General features: G+C 39.3%; 1 protein-coding gene across 21 annotated transcripts in view; it reads right to left on the reverse strand.

Moving 5' to 3' along the window:
• The window catches only part of CADPS2 (calcium dependent secretion activator 2), a 547933-nt gene that overhangs the window by 98475 nt on the left and 431215 nt on the right, over nt 1-18243 (reverse strand). For 14 of the 21 annotated variants that reach the window (XM_045495466.1, XM_045495463.1, XM_045495456.1 and 11 more), the window contains one exon: nt 17771-17791. The exons of the other annotated variants lie outside the window; for them this stretch is intronic. In XM_045495466.1, the coding sequence (XP_045351422.1) occupies nt 17771-17791 (21 nt within the window). The remainder of the gene's footprint in view (nt 1-17770; nt 17792-18243) is intronic. 21 annotated transcript variants of the gene reach the window in all.

Consider the following 18243-nt stretch of genomic DNA (forward strand, 5'->3'; position numbering starts at 1 on the left):
CTTGTTTCTGTTTACAGGTGACTATGTCAAAACCAGCTTTTACATTTGACACTATCTTAAGTAAAAACTTGGAGAGTACCCTGTGTCCTTCTGAAACTTAAAAACAGTCTAAAACATTTTATTTTTCCCAGACTAAATTTACTGAGAAGAGCAGAACTTTGTACTTGAACATAATGGCCACTCTAATGCTTTAAATAAATAGCATTTTTATCAAGTACACTGTGTATACCGTCTCTGGCTGTCACTCATTTGACTACAGCCAAGAAGTTTAATGCATGTCTATAGTCAGAACTCTATTAGATAGCAAGGTTATCAATGGCTCCATTACAAATCTGAACACTGAATATTTGAGAATTCCTCCTCGAAATGTTCACTTTCTGTAACATCTTCACAGCATTACATATGTCTCTATATTTTTCAAGCTTCGCACCAAGCTGATGATTGTTGTAATACATTTCAAATAGTGTCATTTGGAACAAATATGCCCAAAGTAGCAAGGTTGCTTGATGACTTTTCAATGCACTGCTCTTGGGGACAAGCTTTCTTCATTTTGCACCACTTTTAATTTTCTAGTTAACACTCCCTGACTGGTCAAAGCAATTCCTTTTAATTATAGCTCTGTACATTTAAGAAAATATCTCAGCAGAAAAAAGGTAGGGAGGTAGAGAAGACAGCTTGACTATTTTGCTTTAGTAGGCTTTAGGCTTTAATTCTGTTCCCTATTGCATACTCTTAGCACATTCTCCCCAGCTGCCTCCCTTCTAGCCGTTTCCTGTCAAAATCCTTAGTGGTGGACACACAGTGATGCTCAGAGTGAAGGTTGCAAGGGAACCTGGGGAGAAGACCAGTAAGATCATTTCAGTCCCCCCTTTCCCCCATATAGGATATGGAGAAATTTGTAAGGTATTTGACCCTAAGTCTTAACAGACTTGTACCTATACTTGCAACCAAACAATAAAGATGGTGTTGGATAAAGGGACTATGGCAATAATGCTACCATAATACTTCTCTCCCTTGCATCTAGGTCATGATAACCAGCTAGAGTACATCAAAAAGTAATTACTATATACGAACTAAGATTTCTTGCCTGGTTCCTCAACATCCCCAGATTTTGTGACCCTGAATTTGAGTCAACATTTATTGCCTGGAAGGTAGTCTACTAACAACTAAGGGGATATGATGATGAACAAGGTAATATTTCAGGCTTCAAAGAAGTTATGTGTCTTTCTCTCTTGGCAGATTATATGGTATAGAGGATAACTCCCTACTATAGGTTTTTGGTCAATATGAGAAAGTTCTGCTATAAAGCTCTGATACAGAGGGAATTAAATGGAATCAACATGCAAGAAAAGCATTATTATCTTGCAAGAAATATGATCAAAGATACATCAATAGGCTTTAAGTTGCTCATAGGTAACATAAGGAGATCTTCAGAAATAAAAGCTTCTTTTAGTGAGTCTGTGAGGTCAGAAACTTTAGATCAGAGAAAGTCAGCAGCAGTCTAACTGCTTTACATATAGTGTAATCACGATTTCAGGAATGGAATTTAGGGATTCATCACTTATACGTAACACTTATATATAACGGTGCTCATCCCAACAAGTGTCCTCCTTAATGCCCATCGGCCATTTAGCCCATCCCCCCCCCCCACCTAACACCCCCTCCAGCAACCCTCAGTTTGTTCTCTGTATTTAGGAGTCTCTGATGGTTTGTCTCCCTGTTTTTATATTATTTTTGCTTCCCTCCCTTTATGTTCATCTGTTTTGTATCTTAAATTCCTCATATGAGTGAAATCATATATTTATCTTCCTCTGACTTATTTTGCTTAGAATATACTCTAGTTCCATCCAGGTTGTTGCAAATGGCAAGATCTCATCATTTTTGATCACTGAGTAATATTCCATTGTATATACATACCACATCTTCTTTAGGCATTCATTAGTCTATCAACATTTACGCTCTTTCCATACTTTGGTTATTGTTGACACTGGGGTGCACGTGTCCCTTTGAAACAGCACTCCTGTATCCTTTGGATAAATACATCATAGTTGCAATTGCTGGGTCGTAGGGTAATCCGATTTTTAATTTTTTGAGGAACTTCCATACTGTTTTCTAGAGTGGCTGCACCAGTTTGCATTCCCACCAACAGGGCAAGAGGTTCCTCTTTGCATCCTTGCCAACATCTGCTGTTGCCTGAGTTGTTAATTTTAGCCATTCTGACAGGTGTGAGGTAGTGTATCATAGTTCTGATTTGTATTTCCCTTGGCTCAAGGAATGTCTACTGACTAGTCTGTCCTAATTGTAACCTTAACTCTTATTGGTGTTAATGTTCTCCCACTTTGCATGATCCAGACTGATGACTCAATTGGAAAGTCTAAAATTTATTGAGGTCTTCTGACCCATCCTCTGGCTCTAGCACAGCAACCTGTGGTGAGGGAGAATGCCAGAGCCTAAGGCTCTTCGACCAGGCTTCTTCGAGTCCTAATCCCAGCCAGATCTCCATGCTCATGGGATTTCTCATCCTGAAAGGGAAAGGTGGGTAAGAGAGCAAATTCTTCCTTATTAGGTAAAACTCCCTCTTGAAGCCTGTCTGCCACTTTCAGAACTCGTGACTGATGACTCCGGGGGGAACTCCTGAGTTAGCCATGTAGAGGAAACAGGGTAGAACATGCTAAGACGACTGCCTCAGAATCTAGGGGAGAAGCAGTTTCTAAAACTAAACTCTACTTCCCCAACTCTTCAGGGCCAACCTGACTCAACCTTGCCCAGTATCTGACTCCCCAAGACGTGGTACTCTCAGCTAATGCAAGAGAATAGCATTAACATGGATCCCTTCCTGGATTGTCTGATGGCAACCTAAATGTTAGTACAGTTTTGAGAGTGCTGGAATACATCCATCACCGCAATCGATGACTGGAATAGCTTCCGTATAGATCTGTGGTTCTCAGCTTCGGCATGCACCAGAACCTCCCGGAGAGCTTGTTAAACACGGATTCCCTGGCATCACCCTCTGAATTTCAGATTCCGTAGATCTTGTTTGGGACCCAAGAATCTGCATTTCCTACAAGTTCCTAGGAGTTGCCAATGATGCCGCTTTGGGGAATGCACTTTGAGAACTACCAGTGTTTATGAAAAACAAACATATACCACGGTGACCCATAGGAACTTCAGATTATTTCGTTTACCTGAAATCAAGCTACCTTTTTATATAAATTTCATTTTAGGGAAAAAAAAGTGACTTTTTCTGTAGAATCTGAACACATCTTACTTTTCTGTCATGTTATTCAGTAGGATGGTGTACATATTTGAACAATTCTGTGTGAATGAAAATATCTGGAATGTTATGGCCTCCCTACAGCTGTTTAAAATCCCTGAGAGTACTAATACCATGGATGTTTGAAAACAATAGGTCTGTGGCCTAATTCCAAGAATCCCTTTGGTATTAACTTCCTTAATAATCCTGCCATTTAAAGCAACAGTTGCAGTTAATACCTCTGGAATTAACCATGCTAATGATACAGCACTTTGGAGTAATTGTTCTGTTGTGACAGTCACATTAGCTACTTTACCTGGATTATCTCTCCCCTCAGTAAATTCATTTTTAAGCCAATGGTCAACTCTGGATCAAAGGAGATTGGCCACTGGAGTATAGGCCCATAGCAGCCAGAATGGACCCAAACCGAACAAATGCAGAAGCCAAGAACAAGTGGAGATTCAGGGGTAATGGGCCATAAAAAGATACATATGTGAGGTAGACATCAGTGAGGTTTTGTGAGACTTTCTTCAGGAAGAATATGGCAACATAGTCTCCTCTTAAGATCTTAAAATAAGGGGTGATGGTGATGGAATCAGAGAAACATTAGTAGGCTTAAATTGTCACAGGCTTTTATAGTTATGTGATTTGTAAGAGTGGAGAAACACAGACACCTTGGCTTGATTTTATTAAAGTTGTCCTTTTAGGGGCGCCTGGGTGGCTCAGTCAGTTGAGCATCTGACTTCGGCTCAGGTCATGATCTCATGGTTGGTGAGTTTGAGCCCCGCATTGGTCTCTGTGCCGACAGCTCAGAGCCTGGAGCCTACTTCGGATTCTGTGTCTCCCTCTCTCTCTGCCCCTCCCCCGTTCACGCTCTCTCAAAAATAAACACTTAAAAAGTTTAAAAAAAAAATAAAGTTGTCTTTTTAACTATTATGATGCTGGCTTTCAAGTTTGTGAAGAAGGAAGATCCAGGATCTCACAGGAAAAAAAAAATATCTTCATAGGATTGCTGAGAGGACTATGAAGGCTTGACAGAGAAAAAAAACTTTCTGCAATGTTTATTTAACTCTGTTTAGCTCTGGTTAGAAATATGTTGCAGGATTTTAATGACAGCATAAAATTTTTCCATGCAGAATTCTGCCTAACTGTGTAACAGGGGTTTTCCTAAAGACTGGTGTTTATATCTATCCCGTTATATAGCCTATACATCTATCATACATATATCTCACACACACTGATATATATTCAGCGGCTGAAACTGATAAATGGTCTCCTTGGTTTTATTGCTCCTTATCCTCTCAATAGAATTCAGATTCAGAAATTGATCTCAGTTATAGTAACTGCCAGGCCACTACTAAATTATCACATAATTAAGGGCTATAGCATCTTAAATTTCATGCCTAGTTCTTGTCTTCTAATTACATTTACTTAAAATAGCGTTTTCTTGGTCATTTGTTACATTCACGCATCAAAGAAGTACCGTCACACCTCCACTCTCCCATCCTCCTCCTGCCCCTTAAACTCTCTTTCATTCTCAGGGAGAAGGTCTGCCTGTGAACAGTCAGGCAAAGCAGGATCCCGGAGGTAGTGGTGATGACGGGCAATGAGGAGGGTGACAAGTCAGGACTGCAGAGGCTGGCCAGTGGGAGGCAAACTGAAGAAGGAAAGAGAACAGTATGAAAGATCTATTTTGAAAAGATTTGTAGCCTTGGGTACGAAGAAATGAGTCAAAGATCTTGATGTCTGTATGTATCTCTGTCTCCTTTGAGATATAGATAAGATGGGGTAGGGCAGCCAACTAATGCGTTAGTGGTGATATCTGATGCTTAGATTTGGAGAATGTCTCCTACTTGGACAAGTGTAAAGACCAGGTGTAGAGAGGCGGGTTGGGCTTGGTGATATCTTGAATGTTTCTACAATTTTAACATCCTGGGTCTGCCAGCCACTGTGAAAATGTGTGTAAACAAAATGCCTCTGGGGTATTTTTACAGGTTTATCCTTTTGAAATAAAAAAGGATCTGGCATTACAGACACTCATTAGGCCTTTTAATTTAGCTCTTGAAGCTATATGGCCACTTAGTTACGGCCGATAGGTAATAACCTCTGATTTCTAAAACTATTCACCTGTCCAGGCTCTGAGTACTTACAAACTCTATTGAGCTATCAAGAGGTGAAATCTGTCAGTTTGCATTACTCTGGTTTTGTCCAACTGGAAAAGACTTTTTAATACATCTCAACTACTCAGATTAACAAGGTGCTGCAGGAGCCACAGGGCTATATGTCACTTGGTTTACCTGTTGACACACGTTAGTAAATAAATGAAAAGGTCACCAATCAGTGGGTTTCAAACTATGGATTTAGAGAATGATAAATTCTACCAAATGGCTCATGAGAAAACTTGCTATTCCAAGGCTGCATTTATCTGTGCACCACATTCCATGTGAAAGTAAAAAAAAAAAAAAAAAAAAAAACATGACACATTGTCAAGTGAGCTGAGTAAACTGACATCCTTTTTGAGACCTTTTAGGGAACAGGTGTTGAACACTTGTAATGAGATTTCCATGCATCTTCAGAGGAAGGAGAGAAGACTTTAGCAAGAGCTGTTCAGAGTGTTAGAGATCATGGCTGAGGGAGTAATTCCCGGTAAGGGGCACACTGAAGGAGACATTACATAAATGCTTGGTTTTTCTCAGGAGGTGCTTATGTTCTTGTTAAGAATTTCTACAGAAGGCAAATATTCATCAAAGAGAAGGTTTGGGGGGGAAGATAATGTTTTTCCAGCTCGTGGGCAATCTGGGATATATTGAATTAAGTACTCTTGATGCATTATTTTGTGTAGCTCCCTTATATCCTGCATCTTTTCTCTCTTGCAACTGGGAATCAGTAGGATTCATGGAAGCTTTCACGGCATCACTTCAGAGTGGTCAAGTATTTTTCTCAAGGATAGATGGTTAGCTGACAATTCTATGTAGAGAATGAAGTAACTACACTGGAACATGCTAGGTTTTATCAGAAAGTTAAAAACAATTTTGCTACATATCTCAAATAGATACCAGACAAGCTTGAGAAATTACCAAGGAAGCAAAAAGGTAAAAACATTAGTTGGGGATAGTTACAATAAAGAGAAATACCAGGGAGCCTGGGTGGCTCAGTCAGTTAATCCGACTTTTGATTTTGGCTCAGGTTATGATCTCGTGGTTGTGAGATCAAGCCCCACGCTGGGCTTTGAGCTGATAGCTTGGGGCCTGCTTGCGATTCTCTCTTCCTCTCCCCACTCATTCGCTCTCAAACTTTCAAAAAAATAAAGAGAAACACTAAATCCATAGTAGTAGACATTTTCTTCATTACATTGAGGTTTCTGATCTCTCTGGAGGCCATGCTTCCACGAGAGAGGGATTCAGTTTATTTTTTGTCCATTTAGTAAGCCCTTCTTTCTAGCATCATCTTCGAAACAGTCCATCCTTTCCCCACTGGTTTATGGTCCATTTTATTATGGATGAAGCACAGCAGGCTCCCATCGGTACGTGAGCCTGTAGATTCTCCTTCACAGGCTTTGGTGATAGTTTTGTAATCTTAGTGTTGGCCAAGGCAAGTCTCCATGCGTTTTATTTTCTTAAGTTGACTTATCCAGTATCCTTTATTCTTCCACTTCTATTTTCAATTTATCACGTTCTTAAAAAAAAAAAAAAACCTCTGGAATTCCAACAGACACTGCAATTAATTTATACATTTGGGGGGAGAGTTTAAATATCATACTGTCAAGCCCTCTCTCTTAAGGGCAAGGACTATCTTACATCTATTTAGATCTCTCTTTATGACCTCTGAGTTTCAAAATTTTCTTTAGAGGTCTAGGAAGTTTTGCATGCTTTTGGCAAAGTTAATTCCTGGATGTTTGGTGGTTACTGTAAAAGACACTTTTGGTTAATATATTCTAGGCAGTTAACTGATGGTGGTTAGTGGTTTCTAGGCAGTGGTTCTCTGACTGTGGTTTGCAGACCACCGCAGATCCCCAGGACCTTTCAGGGATCTGAGTGCAAAAGTATTTTCATAATAATACTGAAATGTTTTTGCCTTTTTGACTTAGTTGATCTTCACAGTGATGGTACAAAAGCAGTGGCAGGTAAAACTCTTGTTACCTTAGCATGAATCAAGGCTGTGGTGCTAAATTATAATCACTGGGTTCTTTACCCCTGTGCATGCAAGAAAAAAGCCAGTTTTACATACAAAAGTCCTTGATAAAACAGTAAAAAAAACCACCCACTTTATTGAATCTCTCCCCTTAAGTATACATTTTTAAATATCGTCTGTGACAAAATGAGAACTTGGCATTAGGCACATCTGCATACTGAAGCGTAATGATTGTCTAAAGTAAAAGTGTGTGCTTATTTCAGTCTAGGCTGAACTATTTTCAGAGAACCATTTTTTAGTTGAAAAGCCTACCAATGGACAAAAATATGGTTATTCAGACTTGGGGATATTTGGTAGACGTTTTCTGAAAAATTAAGTAAACCTGTCACTTAAATAGTATTTGTTGCTAATTATAAAATTAAAGCTTTCAAGGAAAATTAGAATTTTAGTAAACCTGTATCTGTCATGCACTTGACAGCTTCCCAAGACTTTGAGACTTTTCTGATGATATTAACAAGGGTGACTTTATTATACTTGTGATGAGACAGGTGATATTAACAAGGGTGACTTTATTATACTTGTTAACACTAAGAGTATCTTAACTCAGTGGACCAAATGATTAGTACATGGTGTTAAAAAATCATGCATGGTGAAAAACGTATTCAAAGTACATGATGAACCAACCGGATTTAATAGCATGAAAAGTTCATTGATAGGCTTTCAGATTCGACATTGCAATTAACCCCTAAGAAATTATCACTTGCCAAGCTTTAGTATAACACAGAAGAAAACTCACAATTATCTAAAAAGTCTATTAAAATACTTTCCCCTTTTCCCACTGCAGATGAATATATGTCGATTTTTAAAAAACATGTATCAACCAAAATAACATATTGTCATAGACTCAGTGTGAAGTGCCTATGAGAATCCAGCTGTCTTCTATGAAGACAGCCATTAAAGAGGTGTGCAAAAAAATTTTTATAAAGCTATTTATGTTGACAGGTAATGGGTTTGCTATTGCTCTTTGTAAAGAGTAATATTTTATGAATTTCTCTATGTTTTTCTTCTAGTATGGTAAATACTGGTAAACAACCTATCTGAACAAAAGCTTTTTGGGATCTGAATTTTTAGACTGTACTAAGTTTGTGAGACTAAATTATTCGAGAACTACGGGTGTAGAGAGAGGCTATGGATTTTAGCAGGTTGATTTTATAGCTGGCAACCTGGCTGAACACTTACATATAAAAGGTTCTATGTAGATCCTGTTGGATTTTCTAGGCAGATGGTCATTTCATCTGCAATGATGGTTTTATCTCCTCTTTCCATTCTTTGGATTTACTTTTTTCATGCTGTTTCTTTCATGCTGTCCAAGACTCCCAGTGTTGTGACGATACTGGAAGTAACTATCACAAACCCTAGTGGGAATGCCTCTAACTTCCTTCATTATGTAAAACATTTGGTGTAGGTTTTTTTCTGTATGGGTTTTATAAAGCTAAGAAATTCCAAGATGCTCACAGTATAATTTTCCACATACTTTTTTTTTTTTTTACGTCTCCTGAGGTAGGATTTTTGCTTTTAGTTTGTTTCCTAATGTTGAACTCCTTTTATATTTCTGGGATAAACCCCGTTGATTATTTTCCCAATAAACTGTTGGATTCTGTAGGCTTATACTTAGGGGTTTTGCATATATAGGCTCACAATGAAATGGGCCTGTAATAACATTCTTTTGTTCTACTGCCTTTACCAGGTTTGGAAATTAAGATTGTGTTTGCCTCATGAAATGGACTGGACAGCATTCATTCATTTTCCACTTCATTGAACTTATTTTGGATAGGATTTTTTCCTTAAAAATATGGTAGAACTCACCTCCAAAACCAACCAGGCTTAGGGATCTGGGAAAGGGAGGGTTTTCACAACCATTTCAATTACTTTAAAACGTAATAGCCTGAGTCTCATTTCTTGTGTTGACCACACCAATATAGGTTTTCAAGAAATGTAACCAATTTCATCTAGACTTTCAATTTTTGTCTTTGTTCGTAATACTCTTCCATTATTTTCTATACCTCTTGTGTCTCTATTTTTCATATTATATTTACCTGAATTTTTTTCGTAACCAGTCTGATGGAAGTCTATCTTACTCTTTCTATTCTCCACATCACTTCGCTTTCTTTTTACACTGTCTACATCTTCACCTTTCCTGCTGCTCTTACTAATCTCCCAGATGACAAGCTCTTCAGCTGTATTCATCCTGTATCCAATGTTTCTTACCATATTATTTGCATACCTAATGTTTCATACTCAATATTTCCAATTGGTTTCTCATGACTTCTTGTTCCTGCATATTTCTAGAATCTTCCAATATACCCTTGAGTATATTACGCTTAAGGTAAATTTTTGCTCCTAAGAATAGTAAGTTCTAGATGACACATATCATTTAGTTTACTGTCTTTTATAAGGGGCTGTAACTCCTCAGGAGTCCATTTTGACTTGAAAGCTCATGGTCATTGGAGAAACTCAGGATGGAATGATAGGCAGGTGCTTGCCTGTGTTCCCTTTGAGGACAGAGAAACTTAGGCTTTGAAGTAGAGGATCCCAGAATACAAAACCAATACTACTACTGATTTCCTTTTGCTACTAACCCATTAGGCAACTTCTAAGGACATGGATTCACTGTTAATCTGCTAGATTCAAAGCTGCAGTACTTGACCAAAAGTCTCCTTAGGTTGTAATCCACTAGGCTAGACGTTGGGATACAGAGGACTGAAGGCATGACTGCCTGAGAGTGGCTCAGCTCATTCCAGTTTTCAGCTCATGGCAGCACAGCTGGGCCCAGTTTCGATAAAGCCACAGATAACAGCCACCTGGCCTACTGCTACCAACTCCAAAGGCAAAAGGAACTGATGGTCTCAAGGCAACGACCCTTCACTCCCTCTCTGCTCAGCCATACTCCAGGCTAGAACTCCCCACAAGACAGACTGGGGACTGGCAACCAAACTCGTTGGAACAGACAAGTGAAGTGAAGGTGACTGAAATGAATGTGAGCATAAGCTGCTCTTTGGATGGCAGATGGCAAGCAATGGAAGATCAGGGTAAGGTTGCTTTATTTATGGAGATACCATGGTTATAGATGGAAATGAAATATGTAGAAGGAAGATGGGGGAACTAACCACAGGAGAAAGAAGAGATATATGATGGAGTAAATTCCACCCAAAAAGAAGTAGGTGCAATTGAGATCAATATCACAGGTTGGATGAGTCTACCTTGAAGAGGAAGATACCTCATCCCTTGATGCTGGAGAACAGGAGACCTCGGTGGGTGGGGATGCCAAGAAGTTTATAGGTATAGAGCCTACAGAGCTGAGGATTACTATGCTTCCAAGGTGGAAAAGAAGGGACTGCCCTCGAATACCCTAAACTTAGCTGTCATTTAAACTGAAGATCAAATTCCTGTGATAGTCTGATTTGGAAAGAGAACATCAATCAAGATTGAGTCAAGCTTCACCTTGAATATGGGATTAGCTATGACCATCCCTGATTGAGACTCTCCTTATCCATTATAACCTCTACTACAAAAACAAAGAAGGAAATGGTGGATGACTCACGACAAAGACTGTGAATCAAGGACAGATGCCACTCCATTTGGTCACAGAACACCTCAGCGGAGGCACGATGAATCATCCAGTGTTGGCAATATTAACTCCAACGTAAAGGGTGAAAAGTCATAACCAGAGGCAGCAGGACGGTACTGTCAGCAGTTTTTAACGGAGTGACAGATACTAATGCTTCCTCACAATTAAACACAAACGAATCAAGAAGAATATTAATGAAATGCAGACAGAACCAATATCAGAGGAGAGAGTGCCAAGTGTCCTTAAATGTCTCCATGGTTTGTCTGGAGTTGACAGAACCCTCGTCCTTTGGTCACTAAAGCTGTGGGTCGTACGTACAGTGGTCCTGAGAGGGGTTCCAAGCATTACCATCATACTGTCACTGGTATACAGGGTACTCCTTGTGTCCTCAGTTGACTTTTCTCTTAGTTGGTCACCTGAGTGTGCAGACAGCCACTGTACAACTGCACAGCACACTCTTCCTGTCTTAAGTCTGTCTTGAGCTGACTGAAGGTACATGCACAGCTGGAAAGCCCTGTCGGATGGAAGCCAATGTCTTCATTTGCCTCTTCTCGTCAATAATCCCTGCAACTCCTGTTTGTCCCCCAAACATCTCTTGATTCATAGGAATTAATTTGTCAACATTGTCATGAGTTAACTAACTGGTGTGAACACAAATTATACAGTGTGGGGCTGCTATCTTGTGAGGCTAGTGAGGTGGTGGGAAAAAAGCTGAAGCAAACAAACATATTACAAATCCTCATTCATTCCAAATTAGATGTAGAAATGACCAAAGTAAATTCGTATTACTTACGTAGTACTGAAAAGAGAATATGGTCATAATATTTTCTGGTATATATGACATAAGAATGAAGCTACTGGGGTAGCAAGGAAGTGGGTGTTAAAAACATTTAACTCAACATATTGATGGGAACATGTTGAAAAAATAATTTAAAATTAACATCCGATGCATATTAGATAATGGAATAAAAGTCACTTAGAGCTATCAGAAAAATTTATCTTCTCAGGTAATTTAAAGAGTCCACTGATCGGGGCGCCTGGGTGGCGCAGTCGGTTAAGCGTCCGACTTCAGCCAGGTCACGATCTCCCGGTCCGGGAGTTCGAGCCCCGCGTCGGGCTCTGGGCTGATGGCTCAGAGCCTGGAGCCTGTTTCCGATTCTGTGTCTCCCTCTCTCTCTGCCCCTCCCCCGTTCATGCTCTGTCTCTCTCTGTCCCCCAAAAAATAAATAAACGTTGAAAAAAAAATTAAAAAAAAAAAAAAAAATAAAGAGTCCACTGATCATCTGAAAAATACTTTTTCTCTGTATATAGTACAAAAATAAATTTTAAGTTGGTCCCTATCCAGATGACGTAGCTCAAGCAGCAAATGTTTACGCTACATACATAGTTTTATAAACTAAAAGCTCTTGGGGCGCCTGGGTGGCTCAGTCGGTTGAGCGTCCGACTTCGGCTCAGGTCACGATCTCACGGTTTGTGAGTTCAAGCCCCGCGTCAGGCTCTGGGCTGATGGCTCAGAGCCTGGAGCCTGCTTCCAATTCTGTGTCCCCCTCTCTCTCTTCCCCTCCCCCATTCATTCTCTGTCTCTCTCTGTCTCAAAAATAAACATTAAAAAAAATTTTAAACTAAAAGCTCTTTATAGATTTAATTTTCTCAAACATTTTGAAGACAACAATAAGATATTCTCTTTTAGAGTCAGAAATTACATTTTTCAATTTGTCTGTAAGTCATCAGGTGACTCAGAAGCACAAATGGTCATAAAGGTTTTCGTGCCAAAGTCCTACTATCCAAGCCACGCTAACAAAGGCTACAAAAAAATTCTTTAATTCTTCAACTTTGCTTTATAGTTTTTAAGGTGAGAATGGTTTCTTCTAATACACAGATCACTTCCTGCAGAGTACTGTCAATTCTAATGGGAATGCAAAATTTCAGGACTATTATTTAGAGATATCAGTAACCTGTATTCATCATAACATATAATATTCACAGTTTTTAAAATCAAATTTATAAGAAAATATAGCTTTTATGAGAGAAAATGGTTATGTTATCCTAGAAATATTAGTAAGAAATTATTCACTGACAAAAAAATATTTTCATCAAGTATGCTTTTGATCTACTCAACTTCTACACACACATGCACTTAAGAATGGATTTTATTTATTATTTATCGCTATACTCTTGACAGTGGAGCGCTAAATTAAAATGCCACCCAGATGGCAAACACATCCTAATGACGTAAGGCCTGCCAAAGTGCAACTTCTCTCAAAGCAAGCAAGCAGTGTGGCCCTCTGGGAAAGCATCTCTACCTGTTCAACCGAGACTTTGAAAATGAGAGCACTTGGGGGTTAGACCTGGGAACCTGGCAACCAAAGGGCCCAGACAGATCCTCAGTGCACAAAGCTCTTGCCTGTTCATTCCATGCTACCTTTTGTTTAGGGCACCTCCATGTTTTGAGATTCACAATAAGCCTAGCTACCAAGTCTATGCAAAAGATCTCAGGTCAAGGCAAGCTCTAATGAGCCGTCTCTCTCTTTTATCATAAGCCCTCATATGATATGTAGTTTTCAGGAGATATCAGGGACTGTTACTAGACTGCTGTTCTTGTCTATAAGAAACTCCCTGAAGTAAGGAATTGATTCTCCTTTAAAAAGAGCTAGTTTGCATCAAAAAGGTATGTGATTTAAATTAAAAAAAAAGACACAAATAGGAAGATGAAGTTGCAGTACCTTTTTGAACCCTAGACTATAAATACTGTAAAAAGGATCTTATTGTTAAATGCACAGTAGTGATAAAATTAAATCGAGGAAGAGCACCAGTTGATTTTTGCAACCGTGTAGCTCTCAGATATTTCTTAAAATTAAAAAAAATGCCTTGTAGAAATATTAAGTTCTCAAAATGAACTCTGTTCTCATGAAACAAATGCAAAGATATCCTATGAAGGAAAGAAGACATTTAGAGAGAGGTCGTTTATTTCATTTATTACAAAGTTGTAAAATTCCTTTTTTCTGCAAATACGTGCTGCCGATGGAGAATGGCAAGAATTCCCAAGGATGGAAGAGAACTAGAAGTCCAACTGAGCATATGTTGAATTATGGAAACAACTGAAACAGGTTAGAATGCTAACTACTGTTAACGCCACTGTTCTCCATCACCTCTGGCTGCTGTGATCCAGGGTTAGTGTCCCACACCCATGGTAAGAGCATGGAATTCTGGTTTAATTTGTCCAATCTTGTTATTTAAAAAAACTTTTTTAATGTATGTTTATTTTTGAGAGAGAGAGCATAAGCGGGAGAGGGCGGAGAGGGGCAGAGAGAGCGGGAGACAGAGAAACTGAAGCAGGCTCCAGGCTCTGAGCTGTCACAGAGCCCGAGGCCAGGCTCTCACCCACTCATCACTTGCGAGATCATGACCTAAGCCAAATTTGGATGCTTAACTAACGGAGCCACCCAGGTGCCCCTCCAATCTTGTTATTTTTAAGTGGTTAGTTTTTGCTCTCATATTTCTGATTATTTAGTGATTGATCTGAATGACCTTTTGTAAGCCAGCTTGCCAGTTTATACATGTTCTCTCTGCTATAAACAGCTTGATCATTCTGTGCCATAAACTCATTCATTTATTCAACAAATATTTATTGAGTACCAAACATGTGCCAGACACCTTTTTCAGACACTGGAGATACAGCAGCTACTAAAACACGAAAGTCCTGCCCTGGTGGAGCTACCACTCTAGGACAAGAGTAGGATGAATGAACCATATCATGTGCTAGAATACAAGTGCTGCAGAGAAAAATAAAATAGGGGAGGGAAAGAGAGGCGACGTATGGGCGGGGGGGGGGGGGGGCAAGGTTGCAAATTTTAAACCCTTTCAACACCTGACGCTGTGAGATATGTGAGCGTAAAAACAAAAAGCTTCGGATTTTGGAGTCAGTTCCTAGCCTTACCATGGGATCTGTGCTGTCCGATTAATTCCGCAGCCATAGTCACATGTGGTAAACAAGTACTTGAAATGGGGTGACAAAACATGCCAGTAAAAATACACACCAGATTTCAAGGACTACATATGAAAAAATATTGTAAAATATCTCAGTTTTCTATACTGAAGATACTTTAAAGGAATATTTTAGATATATTGGGTTAAAAAACTATTATTAAAATTAATTTTCCATTTCTTTTTACCTCTTTAATGCGATTACTAGAAAATTTTAAGTTATATCTACAGCTTTCATCATAATTCTATGAACCACACCACTCCAGACCTCCTTTCAAATGCCCATGCAGTTTAACTGAGTACAAACTTAACTACACAGGCTCACTAAGAAAAGGGAGGGAGAAAGACCAAGGGAAATAAAATGACAGTTTGAAAGGGAGACACTGTGTTCTAATCTCCTGCTTCCTAGTGGTCTCTGGATGTATGACTAGTGACTTCTCTGCTTCAGTTTCCTAAAAAAGCAGTAATAGAAATATTTATTGTAAAGGACGAATGGACACATGCAAAGTGCTTAAAACAGTTCCTACTAATGAGTGTTTGCTCTTACTATTAAGTAAATATCTATACTTTTGGAAAAAGTGACCCCTTGGCTCTTGCACTGTGCCTCAGAATCGGACAGCCCCGGAGGCAGGGCAACCAGTGGACAGAACACGCTCCATATCTGAGAGGCACGGGTACAAATCTCATGTCTGCTGAATTGAATAACAACAGCACACCTTTGTGAAAGTTACGGACTTTTTCTATAGTCTTGGTTACCTCTTCTATGAAATATCTGTTTTCTAGAGTTGTTTTAGGAACTAATGAAGCAGAGTAAATAAAACAAAAACAAAAACAAAACCTCTGAGGGAACTGTCAACAGATGACAAAATGAAGACCAATCTTGGGCAGAATTCAACTCTTGTCTACATGGTACAAACTAACTGAGGAAAATTATCATAATGCCCAAGAGAATACTGCTTGGAAGCATTTGAGCTCTTACACATGTAGCTGACATTCTCATTTTGAGTCATTTACACCCCCAAGAACATTAGGTAACTCTCTTAAACTTGCTACCAAATGCAACCAAAGAAATAGAACTACATTTTTTAAAAAAAACCTCTCTTTTATTATTTCACAACATTCTTCAACTGAGATTAACTATCCCTTCAATCCACTGAAATCATCTAGACTATACACTGATTTTTTTTCTCTCTTCCATCTGGGCTTTTTTTTTTTTTTTTTTTAAGATTTTTAAGTAATCTCTACACCCAAAGTAGGGCTCAAACTCACAACCCTGAGATCAAGAGTCACATGTTCCACTGACCGAGCCAGCCGGGTGCCCCTCTTAGAATTTAATTTTAAGGAAAGTATTTTTCCTAGCATCATCAGCCGCTAGAGTTGAACAGTCATATGGATGCCAGAAATGCGTGAAGGGAAGGCTTCTGTCTGGAAGTGAGGTACGTGAGGAACAGCAACTTTCTCGTTCTCTCCTCTTTTTAATGGGAATGTGTGCAACTCCACATGGTTCCTCCACTTCAACCTTCATGAAGACGTGCTGTGACTCCCTCATATTTCACAGGGGAAGGAGCATAGCCTTGGTAGGCTGGGGATCAGGACACCTGATGCAAGTCCCAGCTGGCTGATTTATTTACTCTGTGCCAGTGGGAAAGCCCTAACAACCCCAGACTTCCTGTGTGTCAACTATATAAAAACCTATTTTCACTATAGGAACACTGCAGTGGGTGAAATGCCCTAAGAGATTTTGAAGAAGTTTGTTAAAGAGAACAGGACTGTTGCTATTACAATGGGCTGTCTTAAGAAGTGATGGTAGTCTCAAAAGTGCACTTTAGTGGTCATCGTGTTCTTTCCCCTTTTCCTGGTTCAGAGTGTTTTGTTCCTCACACTTTCTGGGGTCAAATGCTGAAACAGAATGGAAAGAATTACGAAAACAGAAAGAGAACCCTTTAGTCGAAGACTTCAGTTAAAACCAACCCAAACTTGTCTATAACACTGCATGTAGGCTTTAAATGAGACAGGGAAACTCGGACTAGAAAGGTTCATCCCTGGGCTCTTGCCCCACAGAACTAACTAGCTAAGGTCTCCTCTCTCTCCAAAGCACCGAGAGCCTACTTGGGGCCAGTGGTGCAGGGCTGGGTGCCGGGATGCAACAGTGAACACAGTCCATAAAGACCCTGCCGGCAAGGGGCTAAAGAAGAGACAGACAAGATAAACAGATAACAGCACATAAATTAATTACAACTGTGATAAGTGGCATAAGAGAAAAGTAAAAAAAACCTTTAAAAATTCAGAGATCCGGAGAACACTTTCCTAGCAATTTCCTGAGACTAGGACTTCATAATCCCTGCTCATTCCTCTGATTAGCAACTTTCAAAGTTAAAAGCGTCTTACTTCTTATTTAATAGCATTTATGCTTTTCACTGTGTTATTTTTCAGCAGTGATAAAGGAGAGATGGTCCTCTTCTCTAGCTGTAAGAGCCCTCCAAATATTGGCTACAGCTTCCAAATAAGATTAGTGTCCATGCTTAAAACATTAATAAAGCCTCCGAGTTTTGGCTTTGAGTTCATATAAAAAACGCTGCTGAACTTTAACAGAGATAAACGGCCTGTATTTTACCTACAGAGCATTAACAATAGTTCTCCCAAAATATAAGTATTTTCAGTATCTTAATCAAAGTCATCTAACAGGAGCCCTGAAAAGCAGACAGCTATTCATCAATATCAAACATCATGCCACAATAGAAACAACAGCACGTGCATGCACAAACATCCATTACCTGCTTCCTTTTCTGCTGGGCCTAAAACATAAGAAAAGACAATTTAGGAAAAAAGCAGACTCTACCCACGTTGCTCACATAATGCAGAAAGTCAATTAAGCAAAGAAAAGTGGCCCACTTCCTATATCTAACTTAAATTTGATTTTGTTCTTGGTCTGATCCTGAGCATAAAGCAAAAAGCGCTTTATTTTTTAACACACACAAAAGGGGGTGGGAAGGAAGGGAGAAAATGAAATGCATAGACGTTTTCTCATATAATAAGCATGCATTTTGTTTTTCTGAAAATGGAGACTGCTCAGTAGTCCCACCTAGATTCCTAGGATCCATTTTCTAGAATATTCTCACAGTAGACTAGAAGAGACAGATGACTCCAGAAAGGAAAGAGCTATGAGAGCTCCCTGCTCACTATATATTTGGTCCCAGAATAGGATTTTCTCTAACACAGACTTGTTTTCATGTGTGATCCAGAGGAA

The sequence above is a fragment of the Leopardus geoffroyi genome, chromosome A2 (genome assembly GCF_018350155.1).
Source record: "Leopardus geoffroyi isolate Oge1 chromosome A2, O.geoffroyi_Oge1_pat1.0, whole genome shotgun sequence".
NCBI classification, from domain to species: domain Eukaryota; kingdom Metazoa; phylum Chordata; class Mammalia; order Carnivora; family Felidae; genus Leopardus; species Leopardus geoffroyi.